Below are 12,220 nucleotides of genomic sequence, written 5' to 3' on the forward strand. Positions count from 1 at the left end.
GCAGGGTTATATCATCATGATCCAATTTCAAATACTCTTTTCACATTGGAAATAGATTTTCCTGTGCACTGTTCAAGATACGAATCCCTAAATCATCATGGAGACTTAAAATGTAGTTGCTGTATTCGTATAATGTAATTTGTTACATGTAAGAGTGCAATTATGAATCGAAGGTGCTTACGAAGATATACATCCGCAGAAATGAAGGAGGAGTTGTTGCAATGGTTGACTCAGCTTCAATCACCAGAATAAAAAGCAGCAACCAAGAAGGTCAGAGGTCAAAGATGAGGCATAAATACTCCCCTGTCATTGACAAAAGTGCTTTGTAAAGTCATAAGAGCCTGAGAGAAAATCATAAACATGTTTTTTTCTTGTGTGGACAAGTCTTTTTTTCTATCCAGAATCATCAGAGTTGTACAGCAGACGGACTCCTCCTGCATTTCAGCATCCGATGAAGTGTCCTCTGTCATTTTGAGTGCTTGGCGAACGGAGAAGCCTCGTTCATGTTGCTCTAGCGAGATGAAAGGAAACAGCAGGAGTTAAAAGGAGCTAAACTATTTATTACAACCTGCAACCAGAGGAGTTAGAATGCCTTTATTGGATATCTGGTGTTGCAAACCTTCTTTACAAACTGAGCAATACGGCTCAAGGAATCTGCATCGCTGTGTGCTGCTTTACATAAAGATGTATCTTATTTTATTTTGAGCTGTTTTTTTGTTGGACCCATACGTTGTCCTGTACGTGCTGCTGTGTATCTTCACATGCGGTACACATTGTTCTACTCCGACGTCATGAAAGCGATAGCCTACAGCGGCTTTGCTCAAGTGCAAATAAAGATTTAGAGATAGCTGGCGACAGTAGTTTTACCCTAAAGTGTTTTTCTATCCGTTTTTCACACGGTGGAGACCTGATGCTTTGGTCACACTTTCACCTGATATGACACCCGAAGACTGCAGGAGAAGAAGAAGATGAAGACACATGGAGGGTGAATAGGTTTTTTAATGACAGCTCTTACACACTGCCAGAGTTCACAGGTCAATTCCCTGTGGCGCAAGACATTGTACTGCCACCAGTGACACTTTGTTCATGTTCATGTTTTAATCATATAAACAATCTCATGCGAGTATTTCCCCCTGCTGGTGGAAAGACCAGAATCTCAATCTTTGTCTCAAACTATTTATTTCTTAGCTTCCATCTTCGCTTGGAGTTGAATTGTGCATGTCTCATCTAAATGTGGTTACAATTGCACAAAATGCGTTAATATAAAAGAAGACTCTGAGCCGACAGGCATTCTGGCCGCTCTGTGAAGCTGTTCACAATGACAGTGCTAAAAGTGCTGATGTTTAGCCGGTGCAACATTTACCATGTTTACCATCTTGTAGTGGTGTGGTAGCTTGCTAACATCTTACTAAAATTAGAGGCGCCTGTCTTTGTGTGTATGTGTATGTCCCTCGAGTTTCTCAACAACCGTTCATCCGATCGACTTCACTGAGCAGGTTGCTGAAGACCAAATGAAGTGCAGTGTGGAGTACAAGCTCTTGAGATCTACGGGACATATTTATTAGTAGTGCGTTATGTACACATTGTGTGGTGCATGGAGAGGGGACCCCTATCAATTGTTCCACCGCCAAACGGCATGCTGGGTATAGATTGCTCGATGTTCGTGTCAGCTTTTGCAACCAAATGACACGTGTATTCTAGCATTGCTGGGAGATGCAACTATGTCACGTATTGCTCAGGACTCAAGTAAGCACCGTTTGCATTTAACACACACGTGTGTTTTGAGGTCTTTGGCCATTAATCACAGAATTGGACAGATTTAAGTTTTTCTAATCGTCCAATGGTGGCTATAGATGAAAAGTGAAGGCACTACCAAAGACATGATAATGAATCCTCTGGAAACTATGAAGTACATTACAAAATTGAATTCAATAGGTGTTGAAATATGTCAGTCCGGACCAACCAACCAACCAACCATACCGATACGCTGCTGAGCATGACAAAAAAACAAATAAATAGCTTCTTTTAATCTCATCCAAATGTGATTACATTGAAGTAATTAAAAGCAGTTTTACAAGTAAAATCAGTTGAAACATCAGGTTCCTTTGCTTCTAACTCACCATCGGCACATCTTCAAGCCTCTCAAAGTTGTTCTCCGATGATCTACATTTCATGATGGTAAACAACAGCAGAGTGACAAAGGCGAAACTGAAGACGCAAATGATGGCCACGAGGGCAGGATCTGTGGTCACGACCAACTCCTCTGGAAGACCTGAAGGTGAAACAAGCCACAAACCTACTGTATTAACTACTCAACACACTGGATACACTTGTCTGTCTCAGTCAGAAAAGAAACTGTTGAAAAGGACTCAACTCTTAATTTGCCAGCAGAAAGCCCTCAAAGTGAAAAATGTATGAGTCAACAGTGAATTTACAAAAATAATTCATTCAAAAATGACATTTACCTTTTGTCAGATCTGTGATCAGACAAATATTTAATCTTCTTCATAAGTATCTTTTATTTTATTCCCTAATACCCCGGCATGTCTGAAGGCCATGTCCTCTATCCGCTGTAGTGAATGACTTAGTCGAATTAAGTGTCCTGGAATCAGTCTACTGCTAACCAAACCAGCCACTACTAGCTGTGTGATGCTAATGTGTTGCCATTACAACATTCTTAGTGGATGTTTATTGGGTTTTGGGCTAACTGTTATGTATTTTACTGTTTTTAATTTTACTGTTGCTTTCTTATAGGGACTTCATTTGTATCTTTGACTACTTGTTTCTTCTTTGCATGAGTGAAAATGAGTGAAAATGTAGCTTAACTAGTTTGACAGTATACAACTGATATGTTGTTGTTGTTGGTTGTCACACTGAATGACATCATTTTTCTTTGCAGCCCAACTGGTATGGTGTACAGCACTTGTTGTAATCTCTGTTACTTTTCTTGTTACTGCACTCATTCATTTTTACATTACCTTGGGTACAACTAACTTTTGTTTTGTTTTTTAATTTTACTGATTTGTAATCACTATCATTTCATTTATTGAAGATCTTCTGTCCCCTAGTGGCCATACATGTATCAATGCAGCTTTAAAGTAAATTAAGTCATTTGCGGCCTGTTATTATACCGCTGAATAGAACTCCACGAGCTTGAGAACTGATGTCTTCCTCAGCAAAAGGACCATGTCTGAATGAATGAAAAAGTTGCAGTTTTTTTATGTTTGATCATGTGTAGAGGTGTAGATTTAGAGGTGTAATCATTGATCTCTGATTCATAATACAGAATAAACCATGAAACATTCAGCTCTAATTGTAGTCTGACCTGTGCTGGTTATGTCCACAGTGGTGGTTGCAGTGATGGTTGCAGTGATGGTTGCAGTGATGGTTGCAGTGATGGTTGTTGATTCTGATGCTGATGGGAGTGTCGATTCATGGGAAACTGTGTCTTTGGATGACTGGTTGGTCCTTGTAATCTGAGGAGAAGTGACACTCAAATGTGTTTCCTCTGTCCTGTTGGGTGTTTGTGGTGAAGACGAGGGCGGTGGGGATGATGACACATTGTTGTTCTTTGCAGCCAAACCGGTGTGGTGTGCAGCACTTGTGGTTATCTCTGTTACCTGTTTGGCTTTAATATAAGTGGTGCCTGCAAAGGAACAAACATCTCTGTGATGATGCACAACATTTGCACCTGATGTCATAGGCCAGTCTGTTGGCTTTTTCATGGTTGATAAACAAACTGATATTTTGAACTTCAAGCAGAGGTGTAGTTGAAAAGTATCTGCCCTATGCACAGGAGGGGACTACCTGCTCTCTGGATTACTTTCATTGGATGACACAGCATGCATAAACACAGTACTGCACTTGGACTCACCCAAGTTTTCTCCCACGTGCACTGCACCCTCCCACACAATTTATTGACCCACCTGTGACCCACAAACAGACATTTCAAAGTCACCAGGATTGTTGATGCAGTTCCAACCACAGGAACAGGCGTAATACCGATGGTAATATCGATGGCATTGTGTTCACACACCCTTGAAATCAAGACTATGTTTGCTCCACAAAAAAGTCAAGACACTCAGGACAGGTCGCCAGACTATGACAAACCTTCACGCTCACCTTCACACCTACAGGCAATTTAGAAACCTCAATCGACCTGAAGATCCTGATATTTTCATTTGAATTATACATGTGGAAGTCAAGCGTTTCTGCTTCAAGCGCCACTGAACCTCCAACCATGAGGCATATGCTTGCAGCCAATAGCAAAATTCAATTGCAATAGCCAGGTTACAACCAGGAGGGGGAAGTCACTATGCAAATTTGTTCCACAATATGTAGAATTCAAATTCTCTAATGATGTCAAATTTGGACCTGAACCCATCAACAACACTGACCCATATTGATGTTCAGCAGAAAAAAAGGTTTGGGGATTTAGTTACTCTTTAAATGTATTTCTGTATATCTAGTAGCACAACTAATTAGTAAGCCATGCTAAGTACAATGTTAGTACAATAATCATAGATATACAAAATTATTTACAAAACGAATACAACCTGCTTCTCGCCCCAGGAAGTTTCCTGATTGCATCACTTTGCATCTTTACACGATTTCAAGATAATTTTAATTATTCAACATCTCAAACATCAATTTAATAACAGGTCGAATGTGAGATGTCGACTTACCTTCAGAAACAGCCACTGCAAACAGGGACACCAGCACAGTGAGGTGCATGGCTGCAGGCATGTTAAGAAATAAAGATAAAGGCCGAGGGTTACGGCATACTAACACAGACACACACCTATACACACAGTTTACATCCTTGACAGCAGGATGTCGGCTCCCTGAGGAGTGCTTTCAACGCTGGGTTGGGGCATATCAACTCCCTCAGGTTGGTGAATCAATGTTTGAACAATGATCTGTATTTATAGTGACGTATACCTACTGTTGACGCTCTAATCTATGGACAGAGCAGGCACCTTCTGAAGAAATAGTGGTGTGAATGCTGGATGTTGAAAATCTGATGCTAAACTCGACCGATGGCTTTAAAGGTGCAACGTGCTGTATGGTCCGTGTAGGTTCCGATAGCTTGTTTATTGGATTAAATAATCTCAAACCATTCTCTAAAAATGTAGCTGTCCTTTTGTATTAATAGTTATTTAATGACATTTCACCCTGACATTACTTGTGTTTATTTCTCGAATGTAGGCTACATTCAAATCAACTACTATGATCCCGACATGGTTACATGTTTAAAATCGTCATGTAATATGGTTTTTTTCCTTTAATTCTCTCGTGTGAAATGTGAAAACTATCCAGGGAGAAAAGTTTATACTTTGTGTACCGTCACCGCTGTAGAATATTGTGAAATTATTTTAAACGATACTAAATGTTTTTTTGCAACATCGGATTGACAGAAATACTTCGTGGAACTATTCAATAACACACAAACTCTAAGTTACAATGAATGTCAGTGTTCAGATTTTTCCTGTTTATTAATGTAAAGAATATCAAAGAGGAATAAAAGTTATTAATTTAAATATAAATGTATGAATCAGAATAAACTTGACATTGACAGCAAGAAGTGAGAAGAACTGAACCTCCTCCATATGTAAAAGAAAAAAAACAGTTTGGAAGGCTTCAGTTTTTAGACAGCATTTTTTATATTTAGATATTAATGAATAAAATAGCAGCTGGAGACATACAGGTGGTATATCAGGTCACATATAAAACAAAAGTATAAAACTTCTGCCGTTTAAAAATAAAAGTAATTTCTTCAGTCTGTCTTCAATCAAGTAGCTGATGATTTAGTTTGATTCAAAAAATAAAACATGTGATATTAAATAATTATACCGTAATAGATGTTCTTTAAGCACATAATCATAATCATGCATTTCTTTCATAAATACCTCAAAGGGATAAACTGAAGACAATCTTATTTGGCATCAAAACAGAACGGATCTACACATTAAGGCAAAGTTTATACAAGTTAATGTTAGAGATAAAAACATAGCAGCTGTTTCACATCAATTCAGATTTTTTTTATTTTATACCAGAAACAGCAAAAAAATGAAAGGAATGCCACTCTGTGGATATTGGACAGTTTAAATTGTGTAGTTTCACACTAAAAAGTGCACTAACTAACTTACGGTACATTTAAATGCTTTGGGGAAGGTTGTGTTAAAGGCAGCAGTTAGTGATGCAGATGTGATAAAGAGAAAAGCGCTATCATCAGAGATATACGCATGAGAGCCAGTGAAACAACTTCTCATCCCTGAATGTTCCTCCACGAGTGCACGTTTCAGATACAAATATACAGACGCACTATAAAAACAGCAAAATGTTCTTCTGCCGCCAATGAACGACTTCACACTTGAGCATGAACTCCGTGTCTAAGCTTCCTCCTCCAGAGGTTTGGTCGATGGGAGAGCTTCCTGCTGAACATCCACAGCACTGCTGTCTGAAAGCTGCTCAGTGGGTTGGCTGTCATCCTGTCACACACAAACCAACACACACATCAATGTTATCAATATCACTTCAAATTACTGAGCAAGTAGAAAACTCGGACAGACACAATGAACAATACGAGCAGAGAAATGGAGGAGATGAGTTTTGATATATACTGTGTGTTTATTGTTCTTTACTAACTGTTCTTTATTCGTGGCAACTTTTACCGTAGTATTCATTAAGACAAAAACATAAAAACTAAAGATGTAAAATGGTAATTTTATAAGTAAAAAAACCTCTTAATCAAGAACTGTGAAAACTAGCCAGAATTTAGCAGAATTTCCATTGAATCTCCTGTGTGGCCGACTTACTCTGTGTTTGAGGTAGGAAAGGTAGACATCCCACCCTACGGTGACAAAGTTCATGTACACAACACGGAATTTGGGTGAGAGGAAGTAAAAGTTGATCATCTGAGCGGGAGGCCAAACACAACAGTCCGCCTGCAGGCAAGAACACAGATGAGCATTAACAAAACTGGACTGATTACACAAAGTAAACACGGTAAAAACGTGTCTTTCAGCAGGCAACCAAGATATCTGCTTTCACAAACCAGACAGAGGAAACCGTCAGTGAGCTTCCTCAAAGAAAATATTAAACATTGAGAAAAAAGAAGTCTCATAAGCCATTAATAAAGTTAGCAATGTGGTGATCACAAAGGATTGCTACATGTCAACAATACTGATGACATTTCAATGAGTCAGTAGTAACACAAAGAACAAGACCAGGAAGAATAAGACACCTCGTATACGACTGGACCGTCTATGGTCAATGTGCTAAATCGTGGTCAAATAGGCCCTTTTCACAGCAGCTATTTCAACATGTCATGCTGCTGGGTGTTCATGATTTGTGCGTAGGCTGAAGCAGTTCCAAATGTGTTTGCCGAGTACAAATAATTTCGGTAAGAAAACATTGACGATCCCAATTTGCCTATTGTGAGAAAATGATCATTGATCGGCTGCTCCAGATCTACAGGTGAGACCCTGACTCAAGGTGTACTTGCCTTATAAAATTCCCAGAACTTGCTCGTGAAATCGTTCCATCCTTCGGATAACGTGTGTCCCTCCATGAGACCCATACCTGCAATAAACAGAGTCGTCTGTCAGGGCCCTGTTTCAGAAAGCAGGTTTAGTGAAGACTGAGTAAGTCAACACCGAGATGAGGGAAACTCTGGGTTTTCAGTTTCAGAAAGACGGGAGACTTTAACTCTGGGTCTGTCTCGCTAGCAGGTTCTCTTTAACAAACCCTGAGTTTCTCTCGGTCTCCTCCCTCTTTAATGTTAATCCTGGTCAGATATTGTTTCTTTGGCCCTCACGTTCAAATATTACACAGAGTAGAGTTACCTTCGGCTCAAAATCGGAAGTGTTTTTGTACATATAAAAATAGAACGCTGTGACTTTGAACAGTGTCAGTGATGGAGGCTGCCTGTCGTTTACCTGTCGCCACGGTAAATCGTGGAATCGGAGCTCCATTAATGTTGGCCTTTTTCATTCGCAGGGCACAAGCTTAACTCAGAGTGACCAAACACAGAGTTAATTGAACAAACTCTAACCGGCTGTTCTGGAACCGAAAACTTCCCATCTCAGGGTTAGTCAAGTCAGAGCTCAGGGGTAGGCTCAGAGTTTGTTAAACCTGCTTTCTGAAACGGGGCCCAGATGTGTAAAATCTAACTTCAGATCAGGTCAGAGCCTGAAGGAACTCTTATAGAACATTCATGGTTGAAATCCAAACTGCTTATCACAGAAGACCTTTAAACTCCATCCACCTCCGATATTGTCTTTTGTCTTAACTCATCCAAATCTGTAAGTAAACTCTCACGCACGTACATAAACGCATTTAGCCCATGAAGAACAATGGGCAGGGAGTGTCTTGCTTAATCCATACAGACAGTAAAAGTGTCTTTTGTCATACCGCCTCCCTGTCTTTAAGAACGACCTTTGACTCTGTACACTCTTTCATGTGTGTATGTTCACTAAGGAAAGAAGGAGACGGGCTGCGTTGTGCGAACAAACTATGAAATCCTTCTCACCTATAAAATACCACATCCCCAAAAACGGAGAGGCGACCACCTGGTCCACCAGAACCTTCTTGCACACGGTTTTCAGAGCTTTTCCCACGAACACTCCATCCAGCCAGATGTACCAGTATTGCAGCACAGGACCTAAGGAGCAGCCCACCGTAAACATGCAACCTTTCAGGGGGAGAGAGTCAAGAGAAAATGAGAGCATTAATGGCCATGAGTTAGTCATTCAAAATATAACACATTGCACAGATGTTCTCCAAAATACGACATTTGATTCTTTATTAATAGATGGAGATTTGAGTATACTGGCTGAGAGAGCTCCTCTTTTCTCTGTATCTCACCTGTTCTCCTCCAGTCTCGTACTCTGCCCGGCTTTTTCAAGTTCTCCCGGGTCTGCTGCACGATGTCTCCCAGTGCCAACAGTACTCCTCCGCTCAGGGTGTTTGTGAGCAGCAGGGTTCGGCCCTGGAACAGCGGCCGCCAGTTGAACTGCATCCGGACGAGAAACTGTTTGCCCATCCGAGGAAGCATGACGGCGGAGAAATTCACGTTACTGTCATCTGTGGGAGAAAGAGGACAATGATGGCCAAACTCCTATCAGGATGCTGCACCTCCAACACAGACGGCGAAAAACAAAAGCACAAAACAGATTAACAGTGATGTTACGTGCTCTGCCGAGATTTAAGAGCGCGCGTCGAGTAATTAAGTAATCGAGCGCGTTTTCAGTGAGGTTTGTATCGCTTTGAAGAAATGCGTTTAGGAATTATAATTCATGAATAAAAACAAATAAAGGCTCGCCCAACATCACTTTCCCAGTTACTGGCCTCTGCCCAGGGACAGTGTGTACATTATAGTGGCATCTCATGGTTTGTTGCAGATTCCTGTCCCCCTGTCATGCTGCCATGGTGTCATGCTGTCCACTTTGTCTCAGCCAGCAGAAAAGTTTACCAAAACAAATCTTTTGGCTGATCGTGTGCTTGTGTTAACATAGCGGAGGTGGACAAATGAATTAGGTTTTACTTTCGTTAACATGTCCATGGTTGTAGCACAGCAGCCTATACAACACAACACATTACATGGTTGAGAAATCTGTAATAGATCTGCCTTGTTTCACTCTTCGGCCACCAGGCAGTTTTGTGTTGCACACGAAGCCTCGAGAAATGAACCATTTTGCGAACAAATTGGCTGAAATGCTTCATGAAGCTTTAACTCGACATCACAACAAGAAGAAGACACCTCACAGTCATATTATATCATCACAACAATGCGTTTCTGTATGAAGTAAATCTCACCATCTCTGAGTCCCACATAGACTTGATCAATAACGTTACAGATGAACTAACGCGAATGAATGAAACATGTCTTTCTACTGGTTGTTTTAGGTCTCCTACTGTGTTCAGTGACCCTGTCTTTTAGTACATATAACGTTACTTTGTTGCATGGACTGTTTATCGGGTTAGTCAACTTATCTGTATTACACGGGATGAGAGTATTTATATTTACGCTTATAGTATTATCTGCAGATTACATAGACGGAAACTTTTGAGACAGTTGAGAGGTTCAAAGGTCACTGAAACTAGCTTAACTGTTAGCTAGCAGCTCATTCTACCCCGGATTAAACACTCAGCTGTCATAACTATGTAACGTTAGTCGTACACAACCGTTTAACGTTACCTGACTGTACAACACCAGCGCTGACATTGACTCTAAATGTGCAAACTCCAATGTCACAATGATCTCTCTGCTCCTCGTTGAACGCCAAATGAAACGGTCTAACATGTGAGAGTCGGTGTTGCGTCGAAGTCTATCTCCCTTCTTACGAATTTCCCCATTAACGTTAACCTGACCATAGCCACTTAAATGTGCAAACACGTCAACACATCCTCACCTGAACCCGAACCGCGGAACTCTCTTCATACACCCAGGTGAGAAACACTAGTGCAAGTGCAACAACCCCCTGGCACGTGAGCTGTTCATGTTGTAGCCGTAGAACTGGACACTTCTCATGTTAGAGCGCCACCTGCTGGTTTGGAGGACCAATTAATCACAACAGAACGCCATAACGTATACAGATCACTGTTTCACTCACTATGACCAATGTTTTCTCTTCCTTTACAACACAAGATACAATATTCTGTCAGATGTTCACGGTTTGCTATTGCTATTTTTACCATATATATGTACACAAATAAATATGTATAAACAACCGTAAGGGTGGTACTCTGGAAGACATGATCAGGTTATTATAATGATATAATGATAATCATGATCTATATTATAAACACGTATAGTATGAAACTGACAATGTCGAAGCACATTGCATTTATTTAAATCTTTATCTGCATATTATTTAAATAAGAATCAAGGCTGTAAACATGTAATAAGTCAAAGATTGATTTACACACATTTGTTGCACTCACAAGACAATTAGCCCACTATCGCAAAATACAGCAGCCTATATCACAAATTACTGTAGTATATCTGCCTGTTTACACTCTTTGGCTACTACAGTAGTACTAGACCAAACTTATGACATTTTTGAAATTTTCATGACCAAAAACAAATTCCATTTTTTTGATAGAAGTATAATACTTCTTCAGAATAAGCCAATCAACTTCTTGTTTTGTTTCGGCGGACAACACATTGCTGGGAAATATGGATAAAAGCTATCACCATTTATATCTTTGAGATGTGTAATTATTGTTTACATTACAATTGTTTGTATCTTATTTCAGGCCTTCCAATTCATTATGCTTTCTCCCCAATGTATTATGATTGATCATAGCAAACAAATTGATGTTAACCTTGTCTCAGAGGAATCTTTAGCAGACTAACATCACAAAAAACAACAATTACTATAAGTATCCTATTCTTAATAAATGTGCTTACGACTGAGACAACTGTGTATTTATTATATTTGTCATGTTGCTTTACAGATGAACTTTATAGTGGTCATATTCATCTTTATAGATAGTTTGTAGGACGTTATGAGTTAAGCATAAGAGTATGGTATTCCTTATCATATTATGTTTCTGCAGTGGTATTTGTTACAATGACCATCATGAACATTGTCTGATAATAGGTGGACATGGCAGCAGTGGTTACCTCCTAATCAATAATTCAGTCTCTCCAGCAGAGCTCATCAATAATAAATGACAGGTGGGCCATATTTGAATGTTTCAGGACAGTTGTTACGCCGCGGCTCTGGATTCCTCAGACAGACTGTCAATCTTAATCGTGGTCCCGCCCACCTGTCATTCATTTTACCGTTGTTTCTGGCTGAGAAAAGATTGCGGAGTTACAGAAAGACCGGAAATAATTGTTTCTTTCAAAGTAATTTCGAGTTTTATAGTTGGATTTCTCGCGTTCAGGTAGAGAACACAAGCTCATTACACTCGGGAGGACACAGGAGTCCGGGTCTGTGTGGTCTGAAGAATACAAAGTAAACACCTGGTGGTGTGGCGTTAGAGATAATTGTCAGCATCTCTGCTTGAGGCTGACGTTTGCAGCGAGAAGCAACTTTCGCCACTACTAACGTTAGCTAGCAAAACACATCCGCTGACGTTGACGTTATACCTATGAAGTAAAACTGCCAATTGAAATAATACATTTGAAAAGATGTATTGGGATTTTCCTTTTGTTTTATTTTGTTAAAGCATCTACTTTTCATCATAATTGTCGCATTTATTTTCA

At 40.0% G+C, this 12,220-nt stretch overlaps 2 protein-coding genes across 3 annotated transcripts; both read right to left on the minus strand.

Annotated features, from left to right (window-relative positions):
• Nucleotides 1-213: 213 nt before the first annotated feature.
• Nucleotides 214-4,806, minus strand: cist1 (colon, intestine and stomach enriched 1). Its single transcript, XM_079267912.1, has 4 exons — nucleotides 4,686-4,806; nucleotides 3,326-3,646; nucleotides 2,121-2,272; nucleotides 214-511 (listed from the first exon to the last, which is right to left on the minus strand). The coding sequence occupies exons 1-4, from the start codon at nucleotides 4,744-4,746 to the stop codon at nucleotides 467-469; spliced, it is 579 nt and encodes a 192-aa protein (XP_079124038.1). The 5' UTR covers nucleotides 4,747-4,806; the 3' UTR covers nucleotides 214-466.
• Nucleotides 4,807-6,026: 1,220 nt separating this feature from the next.
• mpv17l2 (MPV17 mitochondrial inner membrane protein like 2) lies at nucleotides 6,027-10,503 on the minus strand. Of its 2 annotated transcripts, XM_079267553.1 has the most exons (6): nucleotides 10,416-10,503; nucleotides 8,869-9,087; nucleotides 8,534-8,695; nucleotides 7,508-7,584; nucleotides 6,819-6,947; nucleotides 6,027-6,491 (listed from the first exon to the last, which is right to left on the minus strand). In XM_079267553.1, exons 2-6 carry the CDS (start codon nucleotides 9,056-9,058, stop codon nucleotides 6,393-6,395), a joined length of 657 nt encoding a protein of 218 aa, XP_079123679.1. In that variant the 5' UTR covers nucleotides 9,059-9,087; nucleotides 10,416-10,503; the 3' UTR covers nucleotides 6,027-6,392. The 2 variants fall into 2 exon arrangements, with proteins under 2 accessions (XP_079123679.1, XP_079123680.1); XM_079267554.1 differs by lacking the exon at nucleotides 10,416-10,503 and having other exon boundaries at nucleotides 8,869-9,744.
• Nucleotides 10,504-12,220: the final 1,717 nt, after the last annotated feature.

This window comes from Melanostigma gelatinosum, assembly GCF_949748355.1.
Source record: "Melanostigma gelatinosum genome assembly, chromosome: 4".
Taxonomy (NCBI): domain Eukaryota; kingdom Metazoa; phylum Chordata; class Actinopteri; order Perciformes; family Zoarcidae; genus Melanostigma; species Melanostigma gelatinosum.

Bases quoted from the DNA above. Each gene is read 5' to 3' on its own strand.
- mpv17l2 (XM_079267553.1), bottom strand. From the start codon at position 9,058: ATGCTTCCTCGGATGGGCAAACAGTTTCTCGTCCGGATGCAGTTCAAC. The intron at 8,696-8,868 runs GTGAGATACAGA...TCCCCCTGAAAG, and splicing joins ACGAGACTGGAGGAGAACAG to GTTGCATGTTTACGGTGGGC. The intron at 6,948-7,507 runs GCAAGTACACCT...TCTTGCCTGCAG, and splicing joins AGTTCTGGGAATTTTATAAG to GCGGACTGTTGTGTTTGGCC.
- cist1 (XM_079267912.1), bottom strand. From the start codon at position 4,746: ATGCCTGCAGCCATGCACCTCACTGTGCTGGTGTCCCTGTTTGCAGTG. The intron at 2,273-3,325 runs GTCAGACTACAA...TTTCACCTTCAG, and splicing joins TGTGGACATAACCAGCACAG to GTCTTCCAGAGGAGTTGGTC. The intron at 512-2,120 runs GTGAGTTAGAAG...TCATCTCGCTAG, and splicing joins GGCTTGAAGATGTGCCGATG to AGCAACATGAACGAGGCTTC.